The sequence below is a fragment of the Panulirus ornatus genome, chromosome 52 (genome assembly GCF_036320965.1).
Source record: "Panulirus ornatus isolate Po-2019 chromosome 52, ASM3632096v1, whole genome shotgun sequence".
Taxonomy (NCBI): domain Eukaryota; kingdom Metazoa; phylum Arthropoda; class Malacostraca; order Decapoda; family Palinuridae; genus Panulirus; species Panulirus ornatus.
Window position 1 is genome coordinate 283,211 of NC_092275.1, and position 13,350 is coordinate 296,560.

Here is a 13,350-nt window from a genome sequence, read left to right on the forward strand (position 1 = left end):
AACAACCATGGAGGCATCATGCACCCCTGCCGCAAACCGACATTTACTCACCATTGGTCAACGCTTGGCATGCCGTTATCCCATTGGCTAAAGACATTTTTTCTACTAGTTTTCAGCATGTCTTGCCATACTAACTCTCAGTATTGGGTTTTCCTTGGCTTATTTTATTGGTCTGGTGAACGTTTTCGATCGTGTATAAGTAAAGTTATACAACCACACACACACACACACGCACGCACACACACACACACACACACACACACACACACACACACACACACACACACCGTTATTCTTTACTTAAAGAGATTCATAATCACAATTGACAGTGCAAAAATCGGCTGAAAAATGGAATACACCGACTACATTTGTTATGAACTCGTCCATCATTGCATGATAATTTGGAGGAAATAACAAAAATCATGAAAATCTCTTTTCGTTTTGTTACAAGAATTGATACATCATTGCCATTAACCTCTACCTTCACTGGGAAAGGAATGAGGAAAAAAGTGAGCAGAATGAGAAAAATGTACTTAATTTGTTGGTTGGAAGACTAAGGGAAAACTCTGTAATCTCTTTGGCTGGAGAAAATAGCACTTATGCAACACTTAGCAAGTTCATCCCAGTTCATTGGAGGTTCATACTATCGCTGGTGAGGAAGAGATCACTTCATCATGTTATATGTTGAATAGTCCCGCAATTTTTCGTCTGAGCCACTCAAGGCACAGAACAAAGAGCCCGAGGGCATACCCAACCATCAGAACGACAAACATCCCCTGAAATACAGAGAAAAGACTCCATAAACATCAGTGAAAGACATATAACATATGATTAGTACAATAAACACATTATTCTTTAATCCTTCCAGTTATTTCTGTGGATGTATGCTTTACACAGGAAGTTTTTCCCATGAATTGTGTTCTAGATATACAGTACCCATATGTTACTGAGTGCAAGAGGGGTTTCCACTGCTATCTTGGTGGGAGAGTTGTAACATATAGTGGAATTTGGTTCGTCTCTTCTCATCCAGTAGTAGAATAGTCCTGCCTCCATAACATTCATTATCCTGTAGGAGAAAACATGTATAAATCTAACAACCACATCACATCGGCCCGACAACAAACATGCTTTACCACACTATACAGTTGGAACAATGGTTCACCCAGAAAGAAATCCCTGGATCTTCACAGAAATCTGAGTGAGTGTGTTAGTAGTTTTGATGCACGAGACCGGGTTACAATGATGGGTGATTTGAATGCAAAGGTGAGTAATGTGGCAGTTGAGCGAATAAATGGTGTACATGGGGTGTTCACTATTGTAAATGGAAATGGTGGAGAACTTGTAGATTTATGTGCAAAAAAGGACTGGTGATGGGAAAAACCTGGTTTAAAAAGAGAGATATACATAAGTATACGTATGTAAGTAGGAGAGATGGCCAGAGAGCGTTATTGGATTACGTGTTAATTGATTGGCGCCCGAAAGAGAGAGTTTGGATGTTAATACGCTGAGAGGTGCAACTGGAGGAATGTCTGATCATTATCTTGTGGAGGGGAAGGTGAAGATTTGTAGAGGTTTAAAGAGAAGAAGAGAGAATGTTGGGGTGAAGAGAGTGGTGAGAGTAAGTGAGCTTGGGGAGGAGACTTGTGTGAGGCAGTACCAGGAGACACTAAGTACAACATGGAAAAAGATGAGAACAAAGGACGTAAGGGGTGTGGAGGAGGAATGGGATGTATTTAGGGAAGCAGTGGTGGCTTGCGCAAAAGATGCTTGTGGCATGAGAAGCGTGGGAGGTGGGCAGATTAGAAAGGGTAGTGAGTGGTGGGATGAAGAAGTAAGATTATTAGTGAAAGAGAAGACAGAGGCATTTGGACGATTTTTGCAGGGAAATAATGCAAACGAGTGGGAGAAGTATAAAAGAAAAGGGCAGAAGGTCAAGAGAAAGGTGCAAGAGTTGATAAAGAGGGCAAATAAGACTTGGGGTGAGAGAGAGTCATTAAATTTTAGGGAGTATAAAAAGATGTTTTGGAAGGAGGTAAATAAAGTGCGTAAGACAAGGGAACAAATTAGAACATCAGTGAAGGTGGCTAATGCGGAAGTGGTCAAGTACTGGTGATGTTAAAAGGATATGAAGTGAGTATTTTAAAGCTCTGTTGAATGTGTTTGATGATAGAGTGGCAGATATAGGGTGTTTTGGTCGAGGTGGTGTGCAAAGTGAGAGGGTTAGGGAGAATGATTTATTAAACAGAGAAGAGGTAGTAAAAGCTTTGAGGAAGATGAAAGCCGGCAAGTCAGCGGGTTTGGATGGTATTGCAGTGGAATTTATTAAAAAAGAGGGTGACTGTGTTGTTCAATAGTTAGTAAGGTTATTTAATGCATGTGTGACTCATGGTGAGGTGCCTAAGGATTGGCGAAATGCTTGCACAGTGCCATTGTACAAAGGCAAAGGGGATAAATGTGAGTGCTCAAATTACAGAGGTACAAGTTTGTTGAGTATTCCTGGGAAATTATATGGAAGGTTATTGATTGAGAGGGTGAAGGCATGTGCAGAGCATCAGATTGGGGAAGAGCAGTGTGGCTCCAGAAATGGTAGAGGATGTGTGGATCAGGTGTTTGCTTTGAGGAATGTATGTAAGAAATACTTAGAAAAGCAAGTGGATTTGTATGTAGCATTTATGGATCTGGAGAAGGCATATGACAGAGTTGATAGAGATGCTCTGTGGAAGGTATTAAGAATTTATAATATGCGATGCGAGTGGTTAGAAGCAGTGAAAAGTTTTTATCGAGGATGTAAGGCATGAGTACAAGTAGGAAGAGAGGAAAGTGATTGCTTGTCAGTAAATATCGGTTTGCGACAAAGGTGCGTGATGTCTCCATGGTTGTTTAATTTGTTTATGGATGGGGTTGTTAGAGAAGTGAATGCAAGAGTTTTGGTAAAAACAGCAAGTATGCAGTCTGTTGTGGATGAGAGAGCTTGGGAAGCGAGTCAGTTGTTGTTCGCTGATGATACAGCGCTTGTGGCTGATTCGGGTGAGAAACTGCAAAAGTTGGTGACTGAGTTTGGTAGAGTGCGGGGACGAAGAAAGCTGAGAGTAAATGTGAATAAGAGCAAAGCTATTAGGTACAGTAGGGTTGATGGACAAGTCGATTGGGAGGTAAATTTCAGTGAAGAAAAACTGGAGGAAGTGAAGTGTTTTAGATATCTGGGAGTAGATTTGGCACCGGATGGAACCATGGAAGCGGAAGTGAATCATATATATATATATATATATATATATATATATATATATATATATATATATATATATATATATATATATATATATATATATATATATATATATATATATATAAATATATATATATATATATATATATATATATATATATATATATATATATATATATATATATATATATATATATATATAAATATATATATATATATATATATATAGTTGGGGTTAGAGAGTATCATTAAATTTTAGGGAGAATAAAAAGATGTTCTGGAAGGCGGTAAATGAAGTGCGTAAGACAAGGGAGCAAATGGGAACTTCAGTGAAGGGCGCAAATGGGGAGGTGATAACAAGTAGTGGTGATGTGAGAAGGAGATGGAGTGAGTATTTTGAAGGTTTGTTGAATGTGTTTGATGATAGAGTGGCAGATATAGGGTGTTTTGGTCGAGGTGGTGTGCAAAGTGAGAGGGTTAGGGAAAATGATTTGGTAAACAGAGAAGAGGTAGTGAAAGCTTTGCGGAAGATGAAAGCCGGCAAGGCAGCAGGTTTGGATGGTATTGCAGTGGAATTTATTAAAAAAGGGGGTGACTGTATTGTTGACTGGTTGGTAAGGTTATTTAATGTATGTATGACTCATGGTGAGGTGCCTGAGGATTGGCGGAATGCGTGCATAGTGCCATTGTACAAAGGCAAAGGGGTAAGAGTGAGTGCTCAAATTACAGAGGTATAAGTTTGTTGAGTATTCCTGGTAAATTATATGGGAGGGTATTGATTGAGAGGGTGAAGGCATGTACAGAGCATCAGATTGGGGAAGAGTAGTGTGGTTTCAGAAGTGGTAGAGGATGTGTGGATCAGGTGTTTGCTTTGAAGAATGTATGTGAGAAATACTTAGAAAAGCAAATGGATTTGTATGTAGCATTTATGGATCTGGAGAAGGCATATGATAGAGTTGATAGAGATGCTCTGTGGAAGGTATTAAGAATATATGGTGTGGGAGGAAAGTTGTTAGAAGCAGTGAAAAGTTTTTATCGAGGATGTAAGGCATGTGTACGTGTAGGAAGAGAGGAAAGTGATTGGTTCTCAGTGAATGTAGGTTTGCGGCAGGGGTGTGTGATGTCTCCATGGTTGTTTAATTTGTTTATGGATGGGGTTGTTAGGGAGGTAAATACAAGAGTTTTGGAAAGAGGGGCAAGTATGAAGTCTGTTGGGGATGAGAGAGCTTAGGAAGTGAGTCAGTTGTTGTTCGCTGATGATACAGCGCTGGTGGCTGATTCATGTGAGAAACTGCAGAAACTGGTGACTGAGTTTGGTAAAGCGTGTGGAAGAAGAAAGTTAAGAGTAAATGTGAATAAGAGCAAGGTTATTAGGTACAGTAGGGTTGAGGGTCAAGTCAATTGGGAGGTGAGTTTGAATGGAGAAAAACTGGAGGAAGTGAAGTGTTTTAGATATCTGGGAGTGGATCTGGCATCGGATGGAACCATGGAAGCGGAAGTGGATCATAGGGTGGGGGAGGGGGCGAAAATTCTGGGGGCCTTGAAGAATGTGTGGAAGTCGAGAACATTATCTCGGAAAGCAAAAATGGGTATGTTTGAAGGAATAGTGGTTCCAACAATGCTGTATGGTTGCGAGGCGTGGGCTATGGATAGAGTTGTGCGCAGGAGGATGGATGTGCTGGAAATGAGATGTTTGAGGACAATGTGTGGTGTGAGGTGGTTTGATCGAGTGAGTAACGTAAGGGTAAGAGAGATGTGTGGAAATAAAAAGAGCGTGGTTGAGAGAGCAGAAGAGGGTGTTTTGAAGTGGTTTGGGCACATGGAGAGAATGAGTGAGGAAAGATTGACCAAGAGGATATATGTGTCGGAGGTGGAGGGAGCAAGGAGAAGAGGGAGACCAAATTGGAGGTGGAAAGATGGAGTGAAAAAGATTTTGTGTGATCGGGGCCTGAACATGCAGGAGGGTGAAAGGAGGGCAAGGAATAGAGTGAATTGGAGCGATGTGGTATACCGGGGTTGACGTGCTGTCAATGGATTGAATCAGGGCATGTGAAGCGTCTGGGGTAAACCATGGAAAGCTGTGTAGGTATGTATATTTGCGTGTGTGGACGTATGTATATACATGTGTATGGGGGTGGGTTGGGCCATTTCTTTCGTCTGTTTCCTTGCGCTACCTCGCAAACGCGGGAGAAGGCGACAAAGTATAAGAAAAAAAAAAAAAATATATATATATATATATATATATATATATATATATATATTTTTTTTTTTTTCAAACTATTCGCCATTTCCCGCATTAACGAGGTAGCGTTTAGAACAGAGGACTGGGCCTTTGAGGGAATACCCTCACCTGGCCCAATTCTCTGTTCCTTCTTTTGGAAAAAAAAAAAAAAAAAAACTACAGCTCCCTTTCCACATCCAGGCCCCACAGAACTTTCCATGGTTTACCCCAGACGCTTCACATGCCCTGGTTTAACAGCACGTCGACCCCGGTATACCACATCGCTCCAATTCACTCTATTCCTTCCACGCCTTTCACCCTCCTGCATGTTTAGGCCCCGATCACTCAAAATCTTTTTCACTCCATCTTTCCACCTCCAATTTGGTCTCCCACTTCTCCTCGTTCCCTCCACCTCTGACACAGATATCCTCTTGGTCAATTTTTCTTCACTCATTCTCTCCATGTGACCAAACCATTTCAAAACACCCTCTTCTGCTCTCTCAACCACACTCTTTTCATTTCCACACATCTCCCTTACCCTTACATTACTTATTCGATCAAACCACCTCACACCACATACTGTCCTCACACATCTCATTTCCAGCATATCCACCCTCTTGCGCACAACTCTATCCATAGCCCACGCCCCGCAACCATACAACATTGTTGGAACCACTATTCCTTCAAACATACCCATTTTTGCTTTCCGAGATAATGTTCTCGACTTACAAACATTCTTCAAGGCTCCCAAAATTCTCGCCCCCTCCCCCACCCTATGATTCACTTCCGCTTCCATGGTTCCGTCCGCTGCCAGATCCACTCCCACATATCTAAAACACTTTACTTCCTCCAGTTTTTCTCCATTCAAACCTACCTCCCAATTGACTTGACCCTCAACCCTACTGTACCTAATAACCTTGCTCTTATTCACATTTACATATTTACATATTTACACATCCCTTCTTTCACACACTTTACCAAACTCAGTCACCAGCTTCTGCAGTTTTCACATGAATCAGCCACCAGCGCTGTATCATCAGCGAACAACAACTGACTCACTTCCCAAGCTCTCTCATCCACAACAGACTGAATACTTGCCCTTCTTTCCAAAACTCTTGCATTCACCTCCCTAACGACCCCATCCATAAACAAATTAAACAACCATGGAGACATCACATATCCCATGCAGACATCCCTCCCATATCCTTTTGCAATTTTGTTTCAAAAAATTCCATTGAATTGAAATACACAGTCATATATACACAATTTTTTTCAGTTCAATGAAAACAGACTTTTTAACAGGTAGATGAATATCATCCAAAACATCAAATAAATATTCTAAAAGGTCATCAAGTGGAACTTTTGTGAAAAGTAGGGGAACATCAAAGCTAACAGTTTGAATTCAAAATTAACATTGATATTGTTAAGATTGTTAACTAAATCTACATTCTTCATGATATTAGAATTTGATATCGTACCCACTAAAGGGCTTAATAAAGAAACCAACCATTTTGACAATTCATGTGTGATATAGCCTACTGAACTCACTATAGGTCTTGCTGGAAAACTTTGGTTGTGTTTTGATAAGTCCATACATATATGGCAATGAAGGGGACAAAGATGACAAACTTTTGATATGAGAACCATTACCTTGCAACAAAAACTTTAGTTCTTTATTGAAATGGGAATTAACTGCTTCTAGGGGACTCTTACTGAGTTCAGAATATGTTGTCATCATTAAAAGATCATTCAATATAAGAGTTAAATGATCATCATTTCAATCTATGTTCCTTAGGGCATTACGCATTTACAATCTAGAGTATATTGATGATGAGTTTTAGTAGATATATTCTATTTTATCTAAGTTAAAGTACCCTAGATCTTATATTAATAAATCCCTTAAGTCACCAAAGAAATCATTTTATAGAGTTGAGCCCAAACCTCCCATTGACACCAAGAATCTTTTAGTTCTCCCTTTTAATGACAATTTTGCTTTATTTCCCATGTTGCTTAAATCCTTTAATGTAAATATTGCCTTCAGCAACAGTGATACTATAAAGATTATCTTAATCAGGGAAACAACGGAAAATGCTCCTAGGTGCATCCATAAAGTGCCATGTAGAAATTGGGATAAGTTTTATGCTGGGCAGACTGGTAAGAATCTTTCTGTTAGACTTAAGCTCCATTAATATAGTATAAGAACGGAACAAGAATCAAATGCCTTGTTTAATCACGTTAAAGAATATGATAATTGTATTGACTGGAGTAATGCCAACACAGTTACTAACTCTAACTCCAGTGCCAAGAGAAACATCATTGAATCTTCTATTATCCAATACACAAAGAATTATAGTCTTAATATTAGAGATGGTCTACATAAATTCGATAACTTTATTGTTGATAAAATTTGTAAAAAAATTCACCTTGTCCACATAGCAGTTCATGATATGCTCTTTGTCTGTCTTGGACGATCGTATGTTTACCAAATGGCGTCCTAGCTACGTCTCTTCGTTGTATATCAAGTGACTGTTATACTTCTTTCTTGTGTCTCCCCTGACGATGTGATTATTACACGAAAGTGCACTTGGGAACTTATCGTGTTTTATTTTCCCCGTGGACTCATAGGAATGTATAGGTATGTATATTTGCGTGTGTGGACGTATATGTATATACATGTGTATGTGGGTGGGTTGGGCCATTCTCTCGTTGCGCTACTTCGCTAACGTGGGAGACAGCGACAAAGCAAAATAAATAAATAGATAAAATAAATAAATAAATAATATATATATATATATATATATATATATATATATATATATATATATATATATATATATATATATATATATATATTCTTTCATATCATTTCGCCATTTCCCGCGTTAGCGAGGTAGCGTTAAGAACAGAGGGCCAGGCCTTTGAGGGAATATCCTCACCTGGCCCCTTCTCTGTTCTTTCTTTTGGGAAATTATAGAAAAAAAAAAAACGAGAGGGGAGGATTTCCAGCCTCCCGCTCCCTCCCCTTTCAGTCGTCTTCTACGACACGCAGGGAATACGTGGGAAGTATTCTTTCTCCCCTATCCCGGGGGATGATATATATATATATATATATATATATATATATATATATATATATATATATATTTTTTTTTTTTTTTTTTTTTTTATACTTTGTCGCTGTCTCCCGCGTTTGCGAGGTAGCGCAAGGAAACAGACGAAAGAAATTGCCCAACCCCCCCCATACACATGTACATACACACGTCCACACACGCAAATATACATACCTACACAGCTTTCCATGGTTTACCCCGGACGCTTCACATGCCTTGATTCAATCCACTGACAGCACGTCAACCCCTGTATACCACATCGCTCCAATTCACTCTATTCCTTGCCCTCCTTTCACCCTCCTGCATGTTCAGGCCCCGATCACACAAAATCCTTTTCACTCCATCTTTCCACCTCCAATTTGGTCTCCCTCTTCTCCTCGTTCCCTCCACCTCCGACACATATATCCTCTTGGTCAATCTTTCCTCACTCATTCTCTCCATGTGCCCAAACCATTTCAAAACACCCTCTTCTGCTCTCTCAACCACGCTCTTTTTATTTCCACACATCTCTCTTACCCTTACGTTACTTACTCGATCAAACCACCTCACACCACACATTGTCCTCAAACATCTCATTTCCAGCACATCCATCCTCCTGCGCACAACTCTATCCATAGCCCACGCCTCGCAACCATACAACATTGTTGGAACCACTATTCCTTCAAACATACCCATTTTTGCTTTCCGAGATAATGTTCTCGACTTCCACACATTTTTCAAGGCTCCCAAAATTTTCGCCCCCTCCCCCACCCTATGATCCACTTCCGCTTCCATGGTTCCATCCGCTGACAGATCCACTCCCAGATATCTAAAACACTTCACTTCCTCCAGTTTTTCTCCATTCAAACTCACCTCCCAATTGACTTGACCCTCAACCCTACTGTACCTAATAACCTTGCTCTTATTCACATTTACTCTTAACTTTCTTCTTCCACACACTTTACCAAACTCAGTCACCAGCTTCTGCAGTTTCTCACATGAATCAGCCACCAGCGCTGTATCATCAGCGAACAACAACTGACTCACTTCCCAAGCTCTCTCATCCCCAACAGACTTCATACTTGCCCCTCTTTCCAAGACTCTTGCATTTACCTCCCTAACAACCCCATCCATAAACAAATTAAACAACCATGGAGACATCACACACCCCTGCCGCAAACCTACATTCACTGAGAACCAATCACTTTCCTCTCTTCCTACACGTACACATGCCTTACATCCTCGATAAAAACTTTTCACTGCTTCTAACAACTTGCCTCCCACACCATATATTCTTAATACCTTCCACAGAGCATCTCTATCAACTCTATCATATGCCTTCTCCAGATCCATAAATGCTACATACAAATCCATTTGCTTTTCTAAGTATTTCTCACATACATTCTTCAAAGCAAACACCTGATCCACACATCCTCTACCACTTCTGAAACCACACTGCTCTTCCCCAATCTGATGCTCTGTACATGCCTTCACCCTCTCAATCAATACCCTCCCATATAATTTACCAGGAATACTCAACAAACTTATACCTCTGTAATTTGAGCACTCACTCTTATCCCCTTTGCCTTTGTACAATGGCACTATGCACGCATTCCGCCAATCCTCAGGCACCTCACCATGAGTCATACATACATTAAATAACCTTACCAACCAGTCAACAATACAGTCACCCCCTTTTTTAATAAATTCCACTGCAATACCATCCAAACCTGCTGCCTTGCCGGCTTTCATCTTCCGCAAAGCTTTTACTACCTCTTCTCTGTTTACCAAATCATTTTCCCTAACCCTCTCACTTTGCACACCACCTCGACCAAAACACCCTATATCTGCCACTCTGTCATCAGACACATTCAACAAACCTTCAAAATACTCATTCCATCTCCTTCTCACATCACCACTACTTGTTATCACCTCCCCATTTACGCCCTTCACTGAAGTTCCCATTTGCTCCCTTGTCTTACGCACCCTATTTACCTCCTTCCAGAACATCTTTTTATTCTCCCTAAAATTTACTGATAGTCTCTCACCCCAACTCTCATTTGCCCTTTTTTTCACCTCTTGCACCTTTCTCTTGACCTCCTGTCTCTTTCTTTTATACTTCACCCACTCAATTGCATTTTTTCCCTGCAAAAATCGTCCAAATGCCTCTCTCTTCTCTTTCACTAATACTCTTACTTCTTCATCCCACCACTCACTACCCTTTCTAAACAGCCCACCTCCCACTCTTCTCATGCCACAAGCATCTTTTGCGCAATCCATCACTGATTCCCTAAATACATCCCATTCCTCCCCCACTCCCCTTACTTCCATTGTTCTCACCTTTTTCCATTCTGTACACAGTCTCTCCTGATACTTCCTCACACAGGTCTCCTTCCCAAGCTCACTTACTCTCACCACCTTCTTCACCCCAACATTCACTCTTCTTTTCTGAAAACCCATACTAATCTTCACCTTAGCCTCCACAAGATAATGATCAGACATCCCTCCAGTTGCACCTCTCAGCACATTGACATCCAAAAGTCTCTCTTTCGCACGCCTGTCAATTAACACGTAATCCAATAACGCTCTCTGGCCATCTCTCCTACTTACATAAGTATACTTATGTATATCTCGCTTTTTAAACCAGGTATTCCCAATCATCAGTCCTTTTTCAGCACATAAATCTACAAGCTCTTCACCATTTCCATTTACAACACTGAACACCCCATGCATACCAATTATTCCCTCAACTGCCACATTACTCACCTTTGCATTCAAATCACCCATCACTATAACCCGGTCTCGTGCATCAAAACCGCTAACACACTCATTTAGCTGCTCCCAAAACACTTGCCTCTCATGATCTTTCTTCTCATGCCCAGGTGCATATGCACCAATAATCACCCACCTCTCTCCATCAACTTTCAATTTTACCCATATTAATCGAGAATTTACTTTCTTACATTCTATCACATACTCCCACAACTCCTGTTTCAGGAGTATTGCTACTCCTTCCCTTGCTCTTGTCCTCTCACTAACCCCTGACTTCACTCCCCAGACATTTCCAAACCACTCTTCCCCTTTACCCTTGAGCTTCGTTTCACTCAGAGCCAAAACATCCAGGTTCCTTTCCTCAAACATACTACCTATCTCTCCTTTTTTCACATCTTGGTTACATATATATATATATATATATATATATATATATATATATATATATATATATATATATATATATATATATATATATATATATATATTTTTTTTTCTTTTTAATTTTCCAAAAGAAAGAATAGAAAAGGGGGCCAGGTGAGGATATTCCTTCAAAGGCCCAGTTCTCTGTTCTTAACGCTACCTCGCTAACGCGGGAAATGACGAATAGTTTGAAAGAAAGAAAGAAATATATATATATATATATATATATATATATATATATATATATATATATATATATATATATATATATATATATATATATATATATTTCTTTTTTTTTCTTTTTTTGCTTTGTCGCTGTCTCGCGCGTTTGCGAGGTAGCGCAAGGAAACAGACGAAAGAAATGGCCCAACCCACCCCCATACACATGTATATACATACGTCCACACACGCAAATATACATACCTACACAGCTTTCCATGGTTTACCCCAGACGCTTTACATGCCCTGATTCAATCCATTGACAGCACGTCAACCCCGGTATACCACATCGATCTAATTCACTCTATTCCTTACCCTCCTTTCCCCCTCCTGCATGTTCAGGCCCCGATCACACAAAATCTTTTTCACTCCATCTTTCCATCTCCAATTTGGTCTCCCACTTCTCCTCGTTCCCTCCACCTCCGACACATATATCCTCTTGGTCAATCTTTCCTCACTCATTCTCTCCATGTGCCCAAACCATTTCAAAACACACTCTTCTGCTCTCTCAACCACGCTCTTTTTATTTCCACACATCTCTCTTACCCTTACGTTACTTATATATATATATATATATATATATATATATATATATATATATATATATATATATATATATATATATATATATATATATGTATATATATATATATATATATATTATTTATTTATTTATTTATTATACTTTGTCGCTGTCTCCCGCGTTTGCGAGGTAGCGCAAGGAAACAGACGAAAGAAATGGCCCAACCCCCCCCCATACACATGTATATACATACGTCCACACACGCAAATATACATACCTACACAGCTTTCCATGGTTTACCCCAGACGCTTCACATGCCTTGATTCAATCCACTGACAGCACGTCAACCCCGGTATACCACATCGCTCCAATTCACTCTATTCCTTGCCCTCCTTTCACCCTCCTGCATGTTCAGGCCCCGATCACACAAAATCTTTTTCACTCCATCTTTCCACCTCCAATTTGGTCTCCCTCTTCTCCTCGTTCCCTCTACCTCCGACACATATATCCTCTTGGTCAATCTTTCCTCATTCATGCTCTCCATGTGCCCAAACCACTTCAAAACACCCTCTTCTGCTCTCTCAACAACGCTCTTTTTATTTCCACGCATCTCTCTTACCCTTACGTTACTCACTCGATCAAACCACCTCACACCACACATTGTCCTAAAACATCTCATTTCCAGCACATCCATCCTCCTGCGCACAACTCTATCCATAGCCCACGCCTCGCAACCATACAACATTGTTGGAACCACTATTCCTTCAAACATACCCATTTTTGCTTTCCGAGATAATGTTCTCGACTTCCACACATTCTTCAAGGCCCCCAGAATTTTCGCCCCCTCCCCCACCCTATGATCCACTTCCGCTTC

At 40.2% G+C, this 13,350-nt stretch overlaps 1 protein-coding gene across 1 annotated transcript in view; it reads right to left on the minus strand.

Moving 5' to 3' along the window:
* Positions 1-436: 436 nt before the first annotated feature.
* Positions 437-13,350, minus strand: part of LOC139764953 (probable glutamate receptor) — a 47,021-nt gene continuing 34,107 nt past the window's right edge. The window contains exons 6-7 of the mRNA XM_071692011.1: positions 937-1,066; positions 437-776 (exon numbers count right to left, since the gene is read on the minus strand). Coding sequence (XP_071548112.1) covers positions 678-776; positions 937-1,066 — 229 coding nt within the window. The 3' untranslated portion in view covers positions 437-677. The remainder of the gene's footprint in view (positions 777-936; positions 1,067-13,350) is intronic.